The sequence below is a fragment of the Mustela lutreola genome, chromosome 3, assembly GCF_030435805.1.
Source record: "Mustela lutreola isolate mMusLut2 chromosome 3, mMusLut2.pri, whole genome shotgun sequence".
NCBI lineage: Eukaryota > Metazoa > Chordata > Mammalia > Carnivora > Mustelidae > Mustela > Mustela lutreola.
In genome coordinates this window covers 44,671,888-44,688,257 of record NC_081292.1, presented here as the reverse complement: position 1 = coordinate 44,688,257, position 16,370 = coordinate 44,671,888, and the positions used below count along the sequence as shown (strand labels likewise).

The window sequence follows — 16,370 nt, the reverse complement described above, 5'->3', positions numbered from 1 at the left end:
AAGACCTTGGGATCATGACCTGAGCCAAAGGCAAGTGCTTAACTGACCAAGCCCCCCAAGTGACCCCATAAATTAGTGTTTTATTGAATAACTGGGAATAGGAATTTGGGGAAAAATTCTGTCTACCACACTGAGTTTATATTTCAGAACTGAAGTGTGCATGGTTTGATAGCTCCTTCCCTTTTAGCACCAAACGGTATGGAAGAGGGTTTTATGTTCTCAAATCCACAGTGCGTAGGTATCCATTTGACATTTTTTTATTCTCAAGTTTTCTGGCCACACAAGCTTTTTTGCCATATCCCTGTGCAGAACTCAGTAGTTTTCTTATTGTTATGAGCAATTTAGCTCTCTTCCCCAGACTTGCATATGCTGCTCAGAAAAGAACACAGCTCTTAAGCATTTTAGCTCCCACCCAAGGAGCTCCTCAGACTTTACTTTCCTAAGTCACACATCTACCTTACAGTTCTTTATGTTTTTGATTAATATTTCCCCCTCCCAACATCTTCGTTTCACCTCTCTTTGTATGGTTTTTTAAATCATGAACTGTATCTTTATCATTGTATTCTGGAACAATGCTACAGCTAGCCCCTAGTGTGTATGCAGTAAATATTTATTGAGCAGACAAATAAATGACTTGGTACAATGTAAAAATCAGATGGCAAAGGAACTGACAAACTTGAAATGCATGCTATATTACATCCGCTTGGGTAGGATATTTGTTTACTATGTACTCTTTTCTTTTTTTTTTCCACTGTGTGAAAACCACCTGCAAAAAATGGCCTGAAATCTGAGATGCATTCGATTTATATAGAACACATGCTGTTTATAGAAGCATTACTCAATAGTATCACGCTAGTGAACCTTGATAATGTGTGTCAGAGGTTTCAGCATTAGCCTGGATCATCAGCTTTACTACAAACAGCTAAAATATATTGATGGTATAAAATTTATTTTCTCATAAAATGTTGCATGGCTAAATTTTGGGACTTGGCTAACCAGCTTAGAATTATTTTTATCTATATGTTTAGTAAAAGGAGCTGAGGTGGCTGTTTATTAAGTCATTCACTTAAAAAAATGCTTATCATTGATATAAAATTTAAATACTGGGCCTCCGAACGAATAGCCTAGAATGATCCTCATTTCACATACTTAAGTTCTAAGATAATCTTGGAAGTTGCACCCATCTGTGGGTGCTTCTTACAAAACCTGCGTTGGATGGGTACTTGCTGTCTTCAAGCTATGTACATCAGCCTCTATATGCTAGAGCCCTAATTTTGATGTGAAAAACTGTTCAAATTTGAGTAGTGGGAAAATTTCTCCTCTTTCTGATCCTTCTCTTTCCTTTTTCCTCCTCTTCTTCCTCTTTGTCCTTCTTAAAATAGCCACCATTGTCTTGGGTGTTACACATTTTTTTGCAAGTGGTTTTCACACAGTGGAAAAAAAAGAAAAGAGTACATAGTAAACAAATATCCTACCCAAGCGGATGGAATATAGCATGCATTTCAAGTTTGTCAGTTCTTTTGCCATCTGATTTTTACATTGTACCAAGTCATTTATTTGTCTGCTCAATAAATATTTACTGCATACACACTTGGGTGTCACTCTTGTTACCCACAAGAGTAATTTTTCTTCAGTTAAATCTCACATGTTTGCAGTCATCCTTCAAATACCCAGTGGTTTGTGTCAGAAATGAGCAATTAAGGGGCTTGTTGACCTTTCAGAGTCAAGAATTCTCCGTTTTAGGGATTTATCTCTTGCTGGGAAGATTTTTTTTTTAAGCATAAAAATGTGTAGAAGTAGAATATTACAGAAGCACTTTGAGTTTTTGGCTAAGCTTTAAAGGAGGGTACTCCATCTTTTCTGGTTTCTATTGTAAGGCAGGTGTTTGTATTTTCAATATGTGAAAAGGCAGAATTCTGTCTATCTTGAACTTTCCTGAGCCCTTCCATTTGTAACATTCAAGCTGTGGAAATGACTAAGAAGCTGCTAATAACAGGCAGTGGTTAGCAGGAAGTGGTTGGTGAATGACTTCAGGTGAAGTGACCTTTGTTTCTCAGCCATGAAAAATCATTAATTCTTCTAAAAAGGTGCTAGAATTGAAACAAATAATAAACAGAAGGTAAAATGATGGTTTATACAAGGGCTTCCAAAACTGTTTTCTTCCACAATAAATGAAGATAATATTTCTTGGCATCCAGATGAGAACTTTCCAACATTCCATGTGTGCATAAAATTCCATATATGCAAACAGGTTTCACAATTTCAAAGATCTGGATTGCTTGTAGGCTACATTTAGCTGAATTGAAAATCCGTCTCTCTGGTATTCATCTTACCCCAATAATATGTGAATTTTATCCTTAGGGCCTGTAAGAGTTAATGTCATAAGTCGGAATTTACTTACTAGTAGATAGATGGTTGGGGAAAATTGGTTCAATGTTTTTCTTAACTGATTGTGTTTTCAAGATGAAAATCAACAGACTATGAATCAAGAGTTGCCAAGAAGATCAGTGCGTTCCATTTGTACCTATACCATTGATTGCATACTTCCCTCCAGATAATTCTACTTTAACAAACACACACATAGTTTCTGGAAAAAAAAAAAATAAAGAAAGAAATGTTAGTAGCAGAAGCTGCTGCTCTGGCCTCCTATGTTGGCAGAAAGAGATTGCCTGATTTCTATGTTGGCGATCCATATTATTTTTTTTTATTGCATATTGAATAAAAGGGGACTGCTAAACTGCAAACAATCTGAATACATTTCTTTCTGCACTGATAAATTCTCTCAAATTTTCCAGTGTTGGAAAAGGTGGGGTGGCCTCTTGTACGTTTTTAAAACTGAGCCTTGTGTTTTGTACTGGGGAAGCATGCATGGCACCCATGTTCCTGGTGCATCATGTATGTTGCACATTTTACAAGTTTCAAAGCCCTTTTTTATATTATTTCATCTTCATTTTATAATGATTCTACAAAACAGCACGGACATCACTGTAATAATTTCTAGATGAGGAGGCTCAGAAAATTTCAGTAGGTTTTCTATATTCGTCAGGCTAGGAGAAGGATTAGGACCTAGGTTTTCAGATTTGAGGAAACTCTGGTGCAAGTTCAGAGCATGATTGCTTTTGGTCAAAGGGCCTTGCAAGGTGATAGCAAGGACATATTTTGCAACTTATGCTCTGGAGTTATCCGATAGCACTTTATACTTCTCTTTCCCATCATTGTGAGCTCTTCATAGAATGAGATCTCATTGTTATTCTTTCCTCTGATTTTTAATAATTAATCTTATTTTCCAGCAGGAATTTTAAAACCTGACCTAAATATTATAATTAACACATTGAAAGGTTCTATCAATATGACCCACTCAGGATCCCTTTTGCGGTATGGAAATTCATGAATGTAATTTAATGTTACTTTCAAAAGACTGAATTTTGTGTTTTGCAGTTTCCCTGACGGAGTTTACACAGTTGTATTCAGTGAGAGAGGATGGGCCATCTTCTGAAAGCTCTCTCTCTCTGGCAAAGGAAGGACACTAAGTGCTGCTGTATTAATAGTGAGAGAGGAGAGTTTTGATTCTTCCGTCATCTTTTGCCCAGCAGAACTCAATGCACAGCTTCTACTCACTCCTGATCATTATGCCTGGTCATGACGTGGTTTTTCCATGGAGCACGATGCTATGAGTAGATAAGGACTGTTTAAGGAAAATGACTTTTCTACTGATTCCTGGGTTTCTGAATTCCTATCCCTTTAATCTACCTCTGTCTTTTGCTCTTTTCCACATACAAATAAGTCCTCATATCTTCTTGTTAGAATTGGCCATTTAGAACCACTTGACAGAGATTCTAATCATGAAAGTGTTCCTATTTCTCAGAACCAGGGAGAAACTCAAGAAATGGCTTTTTTTCTTCAGTGCTTTTGAGGTTTTAAGCCTCTTGGGTGTGGAGTAGTGCATCCTGTCCTTCTGAATTTTTCTTAAATTAAATGATAATGCAAATTTAATTTTTCTCCATAGAGTCCCATCTATGAACTGATCTGAGCATATTTCCCCTTTTTATGATGACGAAAAGAGAAAAAAAGAAGTGAATTTTCAGGGGTGAAAGATGTGTTCCTTTTAATTGGAGCACTTACACTATACCTAAGAATATTTGGAAAGTGTTGGAACCTAGTTATATTTTCAAGAAAAACTCCAGATATTGAATATATAAGATTTCAGAATCCCATTTCGTGTGAATTCTTCAGGTCTGGGTGGAACGAACATGAAAATGTGTTGGACATTAATTCCTCTAGGAAGTCTGGGAAATGTCACTCTCCTTTGTCCTCTTAGGTGGCCATGTTTGCACTGCAGCTGGGCAGTGCCACCTTCCTGCTTACGGAGCCCGTGATCAGTGCGATGACGACCGGGGCTGCCACGCACGTTGTGACTTCACAAGTCAAGTATCTCCTGGGAATGAAAATGCCATATATATCTGGACCACTTGGATTCTTTTACGTGAGCTTTCCATATGTCTTTGTTCATGTATTTTGGGAGTGCGTTTCACAAAGTAGAATTCGGTGAATTCTAATACTGAGATTTTTCGGTAGGAATGGAACGTGGGTTTAAATACAATCATTTTTGGGATACTTTTAATGTAATTTAGGATATGAAGCTAACTTAATATGTTCTATCTACTAATTTTGGAAGCAATTCTTCATAAAAATTGAGTATGATATAATTTGGGGTCATGATTAGAAAAAAATAACTGGAATTTTTTTCAAGAGCCAGCTCTGTTGCAACTTCTCATGGAAGTCATCTACTGGGATTGGGGCCCAGTTAGACTACAGGACACTCTACCACTTTCATTTAGTATTGTTAATTCCAGTTTGGCTCAAATCACAGGCCTGGGCAAAATTGGTGGCCGGAGCCCCGGTGGCCGACTATGAGCTACTAAAAGTCACTTAAACCTGAGGGAGGAACCTATGGCCAATTTCAAAATATTACCCTAATAATACTTCATTGTTTTTGTCCCCTTTTGAAGCTGACCTAAAATCTCTGACTGCACAGTCATGTCCTATGGAGCTTTATAAGAAAATGAATGTTTCATCAATAAACTGGAGGGCAACCAAACTTCATTTTACTTAATTTCTTAATTTTATGTAGTAGAGAAGGAAAAAAAAAAAATTTCCCTTCTTTCTAGGTTCTGAGCTGTGGATCCTTTAACAAAAAAACAGATTAACCAGAGAAAACCAACAAGTTTATTAACATGTGTATCATACAGGCAAGGGAGAAACTCAAGAGATGAGTAACTTGAGAAAGTCTAGAATTTGGGTGTAAATACTTTCTTCACCCAAAACAAATGAGGAAAAAGTGTGCAGAGCCAAGTTATGGGAAGGTGACCAGGGAAAGTACTGTAAACAAGGATAAGGTTTGCTGTGCAGATTTAAGTTGTTCTTCTTCTTCTTCTTCTTCTTTTTTTTTAATATTTTATTTTTTATAAACATATATTTTGTTCCTTCTTCTTGATGGGAGTGCTTTGTGATTTAGAGTCACCCTTTCCTTCTATGGAGAAGGAGACACCTTATAGGTGGAGAGTTCCTTTGTGAATGTAAATTTCTCTTACAAAAGGGTCACTTATATTCTGTTTCCAGAGCTTCCTTGTGTCTGCTGTTTCTCAAAATAACAACCTGAAGATAATCCTTACGTCAAACAGGCATATTTTGGGGTAGCACATCCTGAGCTCTCACAATGTAATGCTGCATACTAAGTAATATTAATGTTTTATAGTGAGAGAATTCTGACCCTCAATTTTCTTGATCTTAAAGGCTAAATAGTAGCTTAACATAGAAGTACAATAATTTCTTCATCTAATGCCTGATGTTAAGGTAGTTTGCGGTGTTTCACTATTATACACGGCTTCACGAGGATCTTTGTTATTTGTATGTTATTATCTGCATCACTGATTATTTCATTGGGATAAATTCCTAATAGTGGAATTACCGGGTCAGAAGGATGTAAGATGTTTGCCAAATTTCAGTCTGAAAGTTGTGCTCATTAATATTGCACACTCACCTTATCATTGTCAACTCTAATTATTACTATTTTTAAAATTGGTCACTCTGGTACCTGAAAAGTAGTATTATCTATCTGCTTAAGTGTGCGTTTTTCTGAGTGACTGGTAAAGCAGTCCATAAAGATAATAGTTGGCAACATGGAGCTGGAAGCTGGTTCTGAATTTTTGCTATTTAGGTAATATCCTGCTCAATGACTCATTCATTATAAGAGAGCTTAAAACCAGAACAAGAGCGCTGGAACTGAGCCTGGAGGCCCCAGATCAAAGGAATGCAGACCAAAGTAGCTGTAAGCCATCAGGTGACGGGTCCCTTACAACTTCTGGTGACACCAGGTCTACACCAGAGAACCAAATCAGCATTGGATTCTGTCTTGACCTTCCTGAATGGTGTGCTCATCTGTGCCTGGGAAGTGTAAGGAAATGTAAACAAATTACAAATTAGCCTCTTCAGTCATATTCACACACACAAATAATCATCCCTCCTTTCTCTAATTCTGTTAAAAGAGGCAGGAGAGCCTGATAGGGGAATGACATTCAGTCTTTCAGCTTGTTTCTCTCCTGGCAAGTATATAAAATGCCATGTTAAAGTGTTTTGTGTATGTTTTCTTTTTTCCATTTTATTTTCTTGTGAGGAAAACTGTAAGCTACTTAATCTTTGCCTTGTCTGTCAAATCCTGTGTGGCTTTTTGGAGGCAAGGGGTTAAGTTCTCACAATGAAACAGGATCAGATTTTAAAATATTTATAGATGGCTGGCTTTACAGTCACTGTATTCAGTTGGTGGGAATTGCTAAGCTGTGTGCTGAGAGAAAATGAAGAAAGTTGCTATTGCTTTTCCGTGTCCCAGAGTCCTACACTGTTTAGTTGCTGAGTTGGAATGGTGCTTTGAGTCTTTGCCAGGGTTTCAAAAATGAATGTGGTTATTTTAACCTCAAAAATTGTGGTGATCTGAGCTTTAGATTAAGAAATAAATTTTGTGTCATGCATAGGTTCTACTGGGACATTTGCAAAGTGAGCTTTGGTGTAGTTAGGCTGAGGAAACTGATGATGATAATGTAAGTGTGAACTTGCCCCTAGCTCGTTTGAGTGGGGTGTGCAGGACCAAAGCTGAACTCAGGTCTGAGGTATAGAACAGAAAACAAAATGGAGGCCTTTATCATCAGGGCCAGAGAACCCAGAGGAGGGTGAATTAACACATTGGGGGATTGTTCACTTTTTGACTATGTTTCCTACCTGTGAGGTTTCACAACTTCTATCCTTTTTGAAAGCTACTCAGGCTTTCAAATGATGGGAGATAAAGAATATGTAGCTGATTATCTTTGGAACATAAATTAATATCTAGAGTATTTGAGACTCTTGTACAAAAGTCAGTGGTCACGCCTAATTTTCTCAGCCGGAACACTCATTTTTCTTAAAAGAATTCAAGTTTGGCCAATGAAAATGTCTGTTGGTTAATTTTGATAGTTGTGATCTTTGCTATCAACGTCACCTTCTGCTTTCATCCTGTTCTGAGGTCACTGGAGTTGGGGTCTCTCCTTTCTGCCATGGGGATGATTTCTTAAGTGTCTTCTACCTGGGAGATGCCTGAGGCTGTGCTACTAAGAGAATCTGATTTTCTAGTTTGAATATCTAAAATCTCCATCCCTTTGGTTGCTCTGGACTGGTGGGTGTTCTTGCCTCAGCAAAACATTTTTTTAAAGAGCAGTTTGAGTCAGAAACACCTGGTGGCAGGTTCTGCCCTGTCAGATTGCAGAACAGATGTCTGATAGGTCGTAAGAAGTAGATGTGCCCTAATGCTTCTCCCCTTTCTACATTTGCCATGTAGATCACATGCCACCAATGCCAGCTAAGATCAGAGAGGCCACTTCTTCTCTTCTATCTGAAAACTGGTAAGGAGCTTCACCAGAGGAGGGGCTCTCCTATCAGTGTTAAAGCCTTCTAAAGCGTTCAGCTCCTGATCCTTCGAGTGCCTCTCTCAGAATTTCTAAGATCTTTATATTCAGATAGATCCCCATGTACACCCTTATGATCTCCTTGATTCCCAAGAAAAGTGGGTAGAATTAGGCAAAATTCATCTTTCTTATTTAACTCCCCAAATTCCTTCATGTATCATGTTTTACTTTCCCCTTTGTTATGTGAGTTTTATCTCTAAATTCATATACCTATAATAAATTTTAAATTATGGCCATTTCTTAATGGTCTTTGAAATATCGCACATTCCTTTTTAGTTACTTATGGGGTAAAAATCGGGTTTTTTCTCTGAGTTGACTTTTAGCTCTGCTGATTTTATTTAGGGCCCAAACACTCAGGTAGGCCATAATTCATCTTTTCTTTTCCTTAGAAAGAGGCAACAGGAGAAAGAACTTGAGAATTTTATAAGCCCATATTCAGATCATAACTCTGGTCTTGACAAAATCACCAAATATCTTTGACTTCTGGTTGCCTGTTCCATAAACTGATGATAATTATACCTATTGGGATTCATTCTTTAAGTGAAACGCCTAGAACATATTCATTAAACAGAAGTCATTATCTTTGTACTAGTAATGCATCGTTGGATGTAACAAATTTAAGATTTTTGAAAGAGCTTCTTATGTAAGAGATACTTCTGTCTATTAATAATAATAGAATAGTAATAAATGGTTTTCCTGTAAACTGTAGAGGACTCGATCAGATAACCAAAGCAAAAGAGTAAAACAAAGTTCTATCTCTTCTTGCAACTTAGAAAGATGACTTCAAAATTTATAAAAAAACCCCTGTATCTGCTGTTTATAAAAAGAGGTAGTCATCAGAATTCAAGAAATGCTATGTTTTTAGTTTATTTTTATTTAAAAATATTTCCATCTATTCAGCTCACCACCCCAATAGTTAAAAATTCACTTAATAAATTATAACAGTGCTGGAATACATGTTACACTAAGCAGAAGCAATAACATTCTGTCTTGGGACTTTGGCAAACCAGTGACACTATTTTATTCCTGTCTTTTTTACAATTTGAATATTTGACTGATAGTTGGTTCCCCACATACATAAGAGGGAAAAGTTTAATTCTTCTCTAGAATATTTTTTTAAATTTAATTTAATCTTATTTTTTCAGTGTTCCAAAATTCATTGTTTTTTTTTTTTTTTATTGAGAAATGATGATGTATCTTTTGTTAGAAAGGATGTTTCCCCAAAAGGCACAATAAAAATTACAAAAATTCCTAGTTCCTATTAGCACATGTGGGTTTCTTTGAGATGGCGCCAGTATCTCAGCCTGGAGCAACATATGATAAATTTGGCTGAGTTAGTCTCATTGGCATGGCTTCATGTGAGTACTGTTCTAAATAATTATGTACAGTTCTGTACATTAAACCCAAGAGCACAAGGCAAGCTTGGCAGCATATTCAATTACCCTTCTTGGAAGTTTTTATTTCCTTCCTTAAATCTGAGGAGTTTCAGGACTGAAAAACAGTTTCATTCCTACCCCAATCCCTGAAGTACAAGCAAGCATTTTCTAGTTTGGACATCCCCGAAGGCTGCAAGGCAGGAACCAAGAATGTTAATAAAATGGGGTAGAAACATCAGAAGGAAATCAGAGCCAATAAAACATTTTTTTTAATAGAGAATGAGCTCACAATTAAATATGTACAAATGAGGTTTATATGTGGAGAATTAATCTACTTTGAAGACCTAGGCCCTCTGGGAATTCTGAATGAAGAACACGCTTTGGTGGTTTAGGAAAGCCTATGTTTTCTCTTCAGTTACTATGACATGTCTATTGTGAATTGCTGGGATGTACAATATACCCTGAAAAATGGACAGAAGAAATCGAAGGGGAGAGGAAAGGAATGTTCATCTGCAGCTTGATTCAATCAGTGACGTTGGGAAGAGAGAATGTGGCAGGTTTAATTTGGATACGGAGCAATTATGTGGGAATTTATAACAAAGATTACTTTAAAATTCTAAATCAGAGGGCAGTTAAATTTTGCAACTCAACCATTTTGGGTTGAGCTCTCGCTATGCCCCACAACTCACTGAAAATCAAAGCACTACAAAATCCACGCTCAAGTAATTCAAGTTAAACTTCATCTTCTAAACAAGGGATGGCCGGATGCCACCAAGGCTGTGGCGAGCTTGGTTGTATGTGTTGTAAGTTTTGTGTGCCCTGTTGTTTTTAGTGTTGAGCACACCATTCTTCCCCTAGTTCACATTTTGGTTGCAGACTTAATTTATCCCTTAAAGAAATAGTGAATGAATTTTTTAAAAAGATTTTATTTATTTGATGCAGAGAGAGAGAGATCACAACTAGGCAGAGCAACAGGCAGAGAGAAAGGGGGAAGCAGGCTCCCTGCTGAGCAGAGAGCCCGATGTGGGGCTCAATCCCAGGACCCTGAGATCATGACCTGAGCAGGAGGCAGAGGCTTAACCCACTGAGCCACCCAGGCACCCCAATAGTGAATGGATTTATTCCCAGTGTGAGAAGCACTTGTTGATCAGAAGTTTGCATATAATTATGTAAAAAATTAAATGGAATGTGTTTTTTTTTCCCCCCCTATCTTTGGAGGTTTTGTTTGTATTCATGAAAACACAGCCTGGGGTTAAGCTTTCAGCTTAATATATTTCTCTTGTTTTTCTGTTTGAGTGACTTTAAGAAGTAGAGGGATTTGAGGAGTTTGATTTAACAATACTGACCCTAAAATGTTTAATGATACAATGATATGTAGGCAGAGTTTATAGGAGACATCAAATTCTTAAGAACAGAGAGAACTAGTACTCACATCAATTTTGGAGGGATTGGATATGGCTTTAAGGATCTCCAAGAAGAATCTATATCTGCTTAGAGATGGGATATAATGAATTTGAAAGTGAGTTGAGGCAGGGAGAGGACATGTCTGAGCAACCGTAGCTCATGTTTAAAGGCCCCAAGGATGTGAAAGCTGCCTTTAAGAACAAAACCCAGGGCTGAGAGTGGACTTGTCTCTCCACCTCCTAGGTGAGAGAGTTGGACTAAGTGTGAGGCTTCAAAACCAGAAATCTTCAACAGATTAATGTGGGGGAGATTTTAGGAACTACACATGGATGGGAAGAGATTAGTATGTATGCATCCTTGATTTAAGAACCACTAGAATAGATTTCCTCTGCAAATACTAGCTGACTGCCTCTTAGGCACTGAAGATGCAGTTGAGAATTAATATCCCTGTTCCCATAGAGTTTTATTGAAATACTGAGGTGGGCATGAAATAGGGCAGGAGGAGACAGATTGGTGAACAAGATCATCCCAGATAATGTTAATGAAGGAGGCCAGCTCTTGTAATTGAAGGTGGGTAATGGGATAGAGCAAAGAAGAAATGATAATACTCACCTTGTATTAATTGGGAAATTAAATGAGTCACTGCACGTAAGATAGCCTAGTGCCTACAAATGTTCCTTCTCCTGCTCTTCTAGAGAATCATGATATTGAAATAGGCTCTCCTGTTCTTTCTACCACAAGCTGCCCTCTCCACATCTGCGTGTGGTGGTGAAAATATAAAAATTCTTCTGTTCAGGTGGAAATAAAGGGTTAAGGTGAATGCACTGTAGGGATTCAAGGAGTGACAGTTACTAAAACCTTCCTGTTAAGTTTCACTTTGTGTTTTAGAAAGACTTCTATCTCAGTCAGCTTGAAGAGGGGGGAATTTCCTAGGTATACATGAAATCCCGAAGGCATAATATCCTCTGTGTTCATTTTGGTAAGGCTGTTGTAACAAATGGCCTCAGGCTACGTGGATCCAACAGCAGAAATGGCTCTTCTCACAGTTCTGGAGGCTGGATATCATCCGGGTGCCAGCATGGTAGTTTCCTCTGGGGTTGCTCTCCTTGGCTTGCGGATGGCCCCCCTCCTGCCTCTTTACATGGTCTTCCCCCTGGCCACGCACTTCCCTGGTGTCTCTATGTAGGTCAGCATCTCCTCTTTTTATAACTGCAGGAGTCAGATTGGATTAGAGCCCACTCTAATGGCCTCATTTTAATTTAATTACCTCTTTAAAGGCCCTCTCTCCAAATATAGTCATCTAATGAAGTACTGGGGGTTAGGGCCTCAGCATATGAACTTTAGGGGAACACAGTGAGAAGCATTTGACTTGGTATATGTTAGTGTCCTGTGACTACTATTACAAATTACCAGAAACCTGGGGACTAAACACAGAGAACTTTATTCTCACATTTCTGGAATCCAGAAGTCAAAAAATCAAGGTATTAGCAGGGCCATGATCTATCTGAAGGTTCTAGGGGAATCCTTCCTTGTCTTCCAGCTTCTGGTGGCTCCAGGCAACCTTGGCTTGTGGCTACATCAACCAAACTGTGCCTTGGTTACCCCAAAGCTCCTTCTGCTTTGTGTTCATGTCTTCTCCTCTTCTGTCTCTTGTAAGTGCACTTGTTGGATTTGAGACAAATATCTGTGCACAGATGATGCCACAAGTGTTTTCAGACCACAGTCTGAACACATGGTAGAAGCATTTATGAATGTTACAGTTTTTTTTTTTTTTTTCCTAGAGATATTCCTGGTTTTGTGGTTGATGACAGACTCAAAGTCATATATTGGGAATCAAGTCTTGTGGATCACAGATTAGTACTTTATACCTACTATAAAGTAAAATGCTGACAGCTTTATTAAGGTTTGCTGATTGTACCATCACTCTGTTGTTTTTCCAGTGAAACATAAAGTGATTTATGACAGATTCCTAATACAAAAATAGCATAGGAATGATAAATAATTATACTAAAGGGATTATGTGTTCTTTTTGGCATAAAATATATGTTAGCATATTTCATGTGGTCCCTTTATAGATAGTTCAGAAATATACTTATCACTGCTACTGAAGAATTGTCAATGATAACATTATATACTTAAAATATTAAAAACATTTATTTTCTGTTGTGGACATTTCATTATAGCAATACCTAGAGCATGGAGAATGCTGGTGGAAAGGATATTTGATTGAGAGAAATTTCTGGTTAATTGAGTATTGGACAGAAAATCCATTAGTTTGCTTATACTTACTAACATTTCTAAACATTTAAGATCTTTCCCTTTGCCTTATGAAGTTTAACAAAATGGACATAATTTAGCTTTTTCAATTACATAATGAGAAACTATTGAATGGGTACAACCTCCTTTGCCTGTTCGTTTGGTTTTTTTCCCCTTAACTAAATCCCAAATATGAGTTTTTTCAGCTTTGGATTTTGCCTCATTCTTATAAAGATGGAGTTACTAAAAATCTGATTATTTAGATCAGATAGAAGATATAAAAATCGATTACTTGAAATTTACTGCAATGGTAGCTTTAATATTTAGCTCAAGACCTGCCTATAATAAAACTTTAATAAACATGAGTGATTAATAAATGATAGCTACAAAGCCCCATAATGTGATATAGCTCAAGTATTGATAATGAGAAAAGAAAACTCTGGGTCCTGTCTCTCTTCATCATTCTGCTTATTCAAGTTAAAGTCTCCTATTTATTATTATTTTTACTACATTAGACCAAAGTATTTATTCATTCGGCAATATTTATTGAGTGTCCATCTGCCAGACACTATTCCAGAAATTGAAAATCCATCAGTTAAAGAAAAAAGCCAAGATTGGCTATTCTATAAATAAATTTGTTGGGGCACCTGGGTGGTTCAGTCAATTAAGTGATTGCCTTCAGCTCAGGTCATGACCTTGGGGTCCTGAGATCGGGCCCTACATTGGACTCCCTGCTCAGCGGAAAGTCTGCTTCTTCCTCTCTCTCTACTGTTTCCCACTGCTTGCGCTCTTTTGCTCATGTTCTCTCTCTCAAATAAATAAGTAAATAAAATCTTTAAAAAATTTGTGCGTGGGCGTGCAAACATCTATTAACTACTTCAGAAAAATCTCATCTGTCAAGAAAACAGTAAGAAACAACATATGTATCATGAGTAGACTACTTTTATTTTTTGAAGTATCTCAAAATGGATTTGTTTGGACATACCAACAGTTTTCATTTAATGTCAAGTTGTAGTAAATGGTCAATTTAAAGAATTAGCATTATAGTTTCAAAATTAACTGAACTCCTTGTTTTGTTAAAGTGGTCTGTTCTGGTGACACCGTGTATTTAGTTATCCATACACGTATTAAACTGCCTCTGCTCTTCTGAGGGAAAGATGCTCTTCAGTGGGAGTTTTTATCCACTGGAGCTTAGTGTGTGACAGCATTCCCTGATGACTGGATTGATAAGCAATGAGAAATTTTATTTTATTTTATTTTATTTTATTTATTTTTTTTTTTAAAGATTTTATTTATTAATTTGACAGAGAGAAATTACAAGTAGATGGAGAGGCAGGCTGAGAGAGAGAGATAGGGAAGCAGGCTCCCTGCCGAGCAAAGAGCCCGACGCGGGACTCGATCCCAGCACTCCGAGATCATGACCCGAGCCGAAGGCAGCGGCCCAACCCACTGAGCCACCCAGGTGCCCCAGCAATGAGAAATTTTAATGTGTGCTTAGGATGCCTAGACCTGCATTAAACGAGCATATGTAATTACATATGTGTTTGTATATCTGCTTGTATCCCTCTCCCTGTTCCTGCCTCTGTCTCCATATGTCACTCGTGGCCCTCAAGCTGACTTTAGCTGTGACTTCTTCCTGTGGGACCACGTGACAGTCATTAGGATGACACTCCTCCTCAGCCTGCTTTTCTATTGTGTTCTTCGCGCTGGTTGTAACAAGCCTTTGCCCTCCCCCACCGTTCTTCTGGAGCATCTTGTGAGAAGTGCTTTGCCCTACAAGTTGTTGTTTAACCCAGACAGACAATAAAACCCTGGTGGGGGGGGCTTTTCTCATTCCTTTCATTCTGGGGTGGTCATTTTTATTATTGCAAACACATGTTCTCAAAATGCACATTACAGCAGATTTGGTATGGCTTGGCAGTTGAACATAGCCCTTCCCCCCTTTCTTAGACAGGCACTTTTGTGGCATACTTTTAATACCATAAAACAGAAGGAGTAATCCTCTAAACTCTTTAAAACATTTGGATGCTTGTGTTTTTTCTTGCCAAATCATCTGAATGATATCCTCATTTTTGTCCTTAAATCATCAGAAAGCAATGTATCTGGACAAAATTTTCTTGACATTCCTCTAACCCTATCCCCTATAGAATATATTTCACTGAGAGGCCTTTTGAATTTTAGTCCTCTGCTTTGAGTAAGGGGTGACTATGAGAAATAGAACTTGCTCCTTCACTTGCTGTACGAATTCAGTGAACAATTATCGTCCACAGCATGGAGAGACAGAAAAAAATGTTGTCTGTGTCTCAGAGAGCTATGATATTGTAGTACCAAATTTTCTTTTCAGATAGTGTGGGATAAAATAGAATACTGGGCAAAAGATAACAGGTAAAGCTATTCTGATCCCTCATTATTCCTTAATATATCTGATACACAAGTAGTGAGGTTTTTTGGGTTGTTTTTGTTTTGTTTCTGTTGGTTTTTGTTGTTTTGTTTTTCAACTGTGGGCAAAAAGGATTCTGGATTACCTCTGTGGTCCCTTTCACTCAGTGAAGCTTCAGTTTAACTGAGTTTATTTAATTTGTTTGTTTGCAAGAGTTACAGTGTGAATGATAACGTTTAACCTCTAGAATTCAGGTTCGGATAACCTGAACCTGATGTACCTCCTTAAACCATCTCTGGACCAGATCTCTAGACCAGATGGGTTAAGTCCTTTGATTAGGAAACCAAATTAGTAGAGCAGAATTTTAGGAGATCCTGAAGAACATGGTCTATGTGAGCTCTTTTGATCCACTGTGTACGTAATATTTTGATCCAGTATTTTTAGTTATGGTCAGCTCATACTTGAGATACTGAAAAGAGAGGCCAAAGAATGCCAACAAGTTGGACTGCTGTAAGAATAGCCTGTGTCCTAGAGCAAAAGCTAGTTTTTATCACCTGAAATGACTTGAAGAATCTGTTGTGGACAAATAAAAATGAGCTTATAAAAATCAGAGTCAGCATGATCCAACAGAAGGAGGAGTTAAGGGACATGTTGAAGATAAGCATTTAAAGCTTATTTAAAAACCTTTAAAATTATACAAGTGATATATCTTTGCAAGAGAGAATTTGGAAGATACAGATAAATGCAAATACTTCCTTATGCAGAGCTCTTAACTTTCCAGATGCATCCATAGATATTTAAAGTGCATGTGCTTGTTCTATCCTGCAGTTTGAGGAAGAGTCTGATGAATCTGCATGTGGGCAGTGAGTTTTAGCATCTCTGCCTGATGAAGGCCCCAGAAGAGTCATCCTCTCTAGCAGTGTCCTTATGTAGGAAGGAGCGACCACTGAGTTTATTGGAAGA

At 37.7% G+C, this 16,370-nt stretch overlaps 1 protein-coding gene across 1 annotated transcript in view; it reads left to right on the top strand.

Moving 5' to 3' along the window:
• The window catches only part of SLC26A7 (solute carrier family 26 member 7), a 121,078-nt gene that overhangs the window by 43,158 nt on the left and 61,550 nt on the right, over positions 1-16,370 (top strand). The window contains exon 5 of the mRNA XM_059166053.1: positions 4,319-4,483. Within this exon, the coding sequence (XP_059022036.1) occupies positions 4,319-4,483 (165 nt within the window). The remainder of the gene's footprint in view (positions 1-4,318; positions 4,484-16,370) is intronic.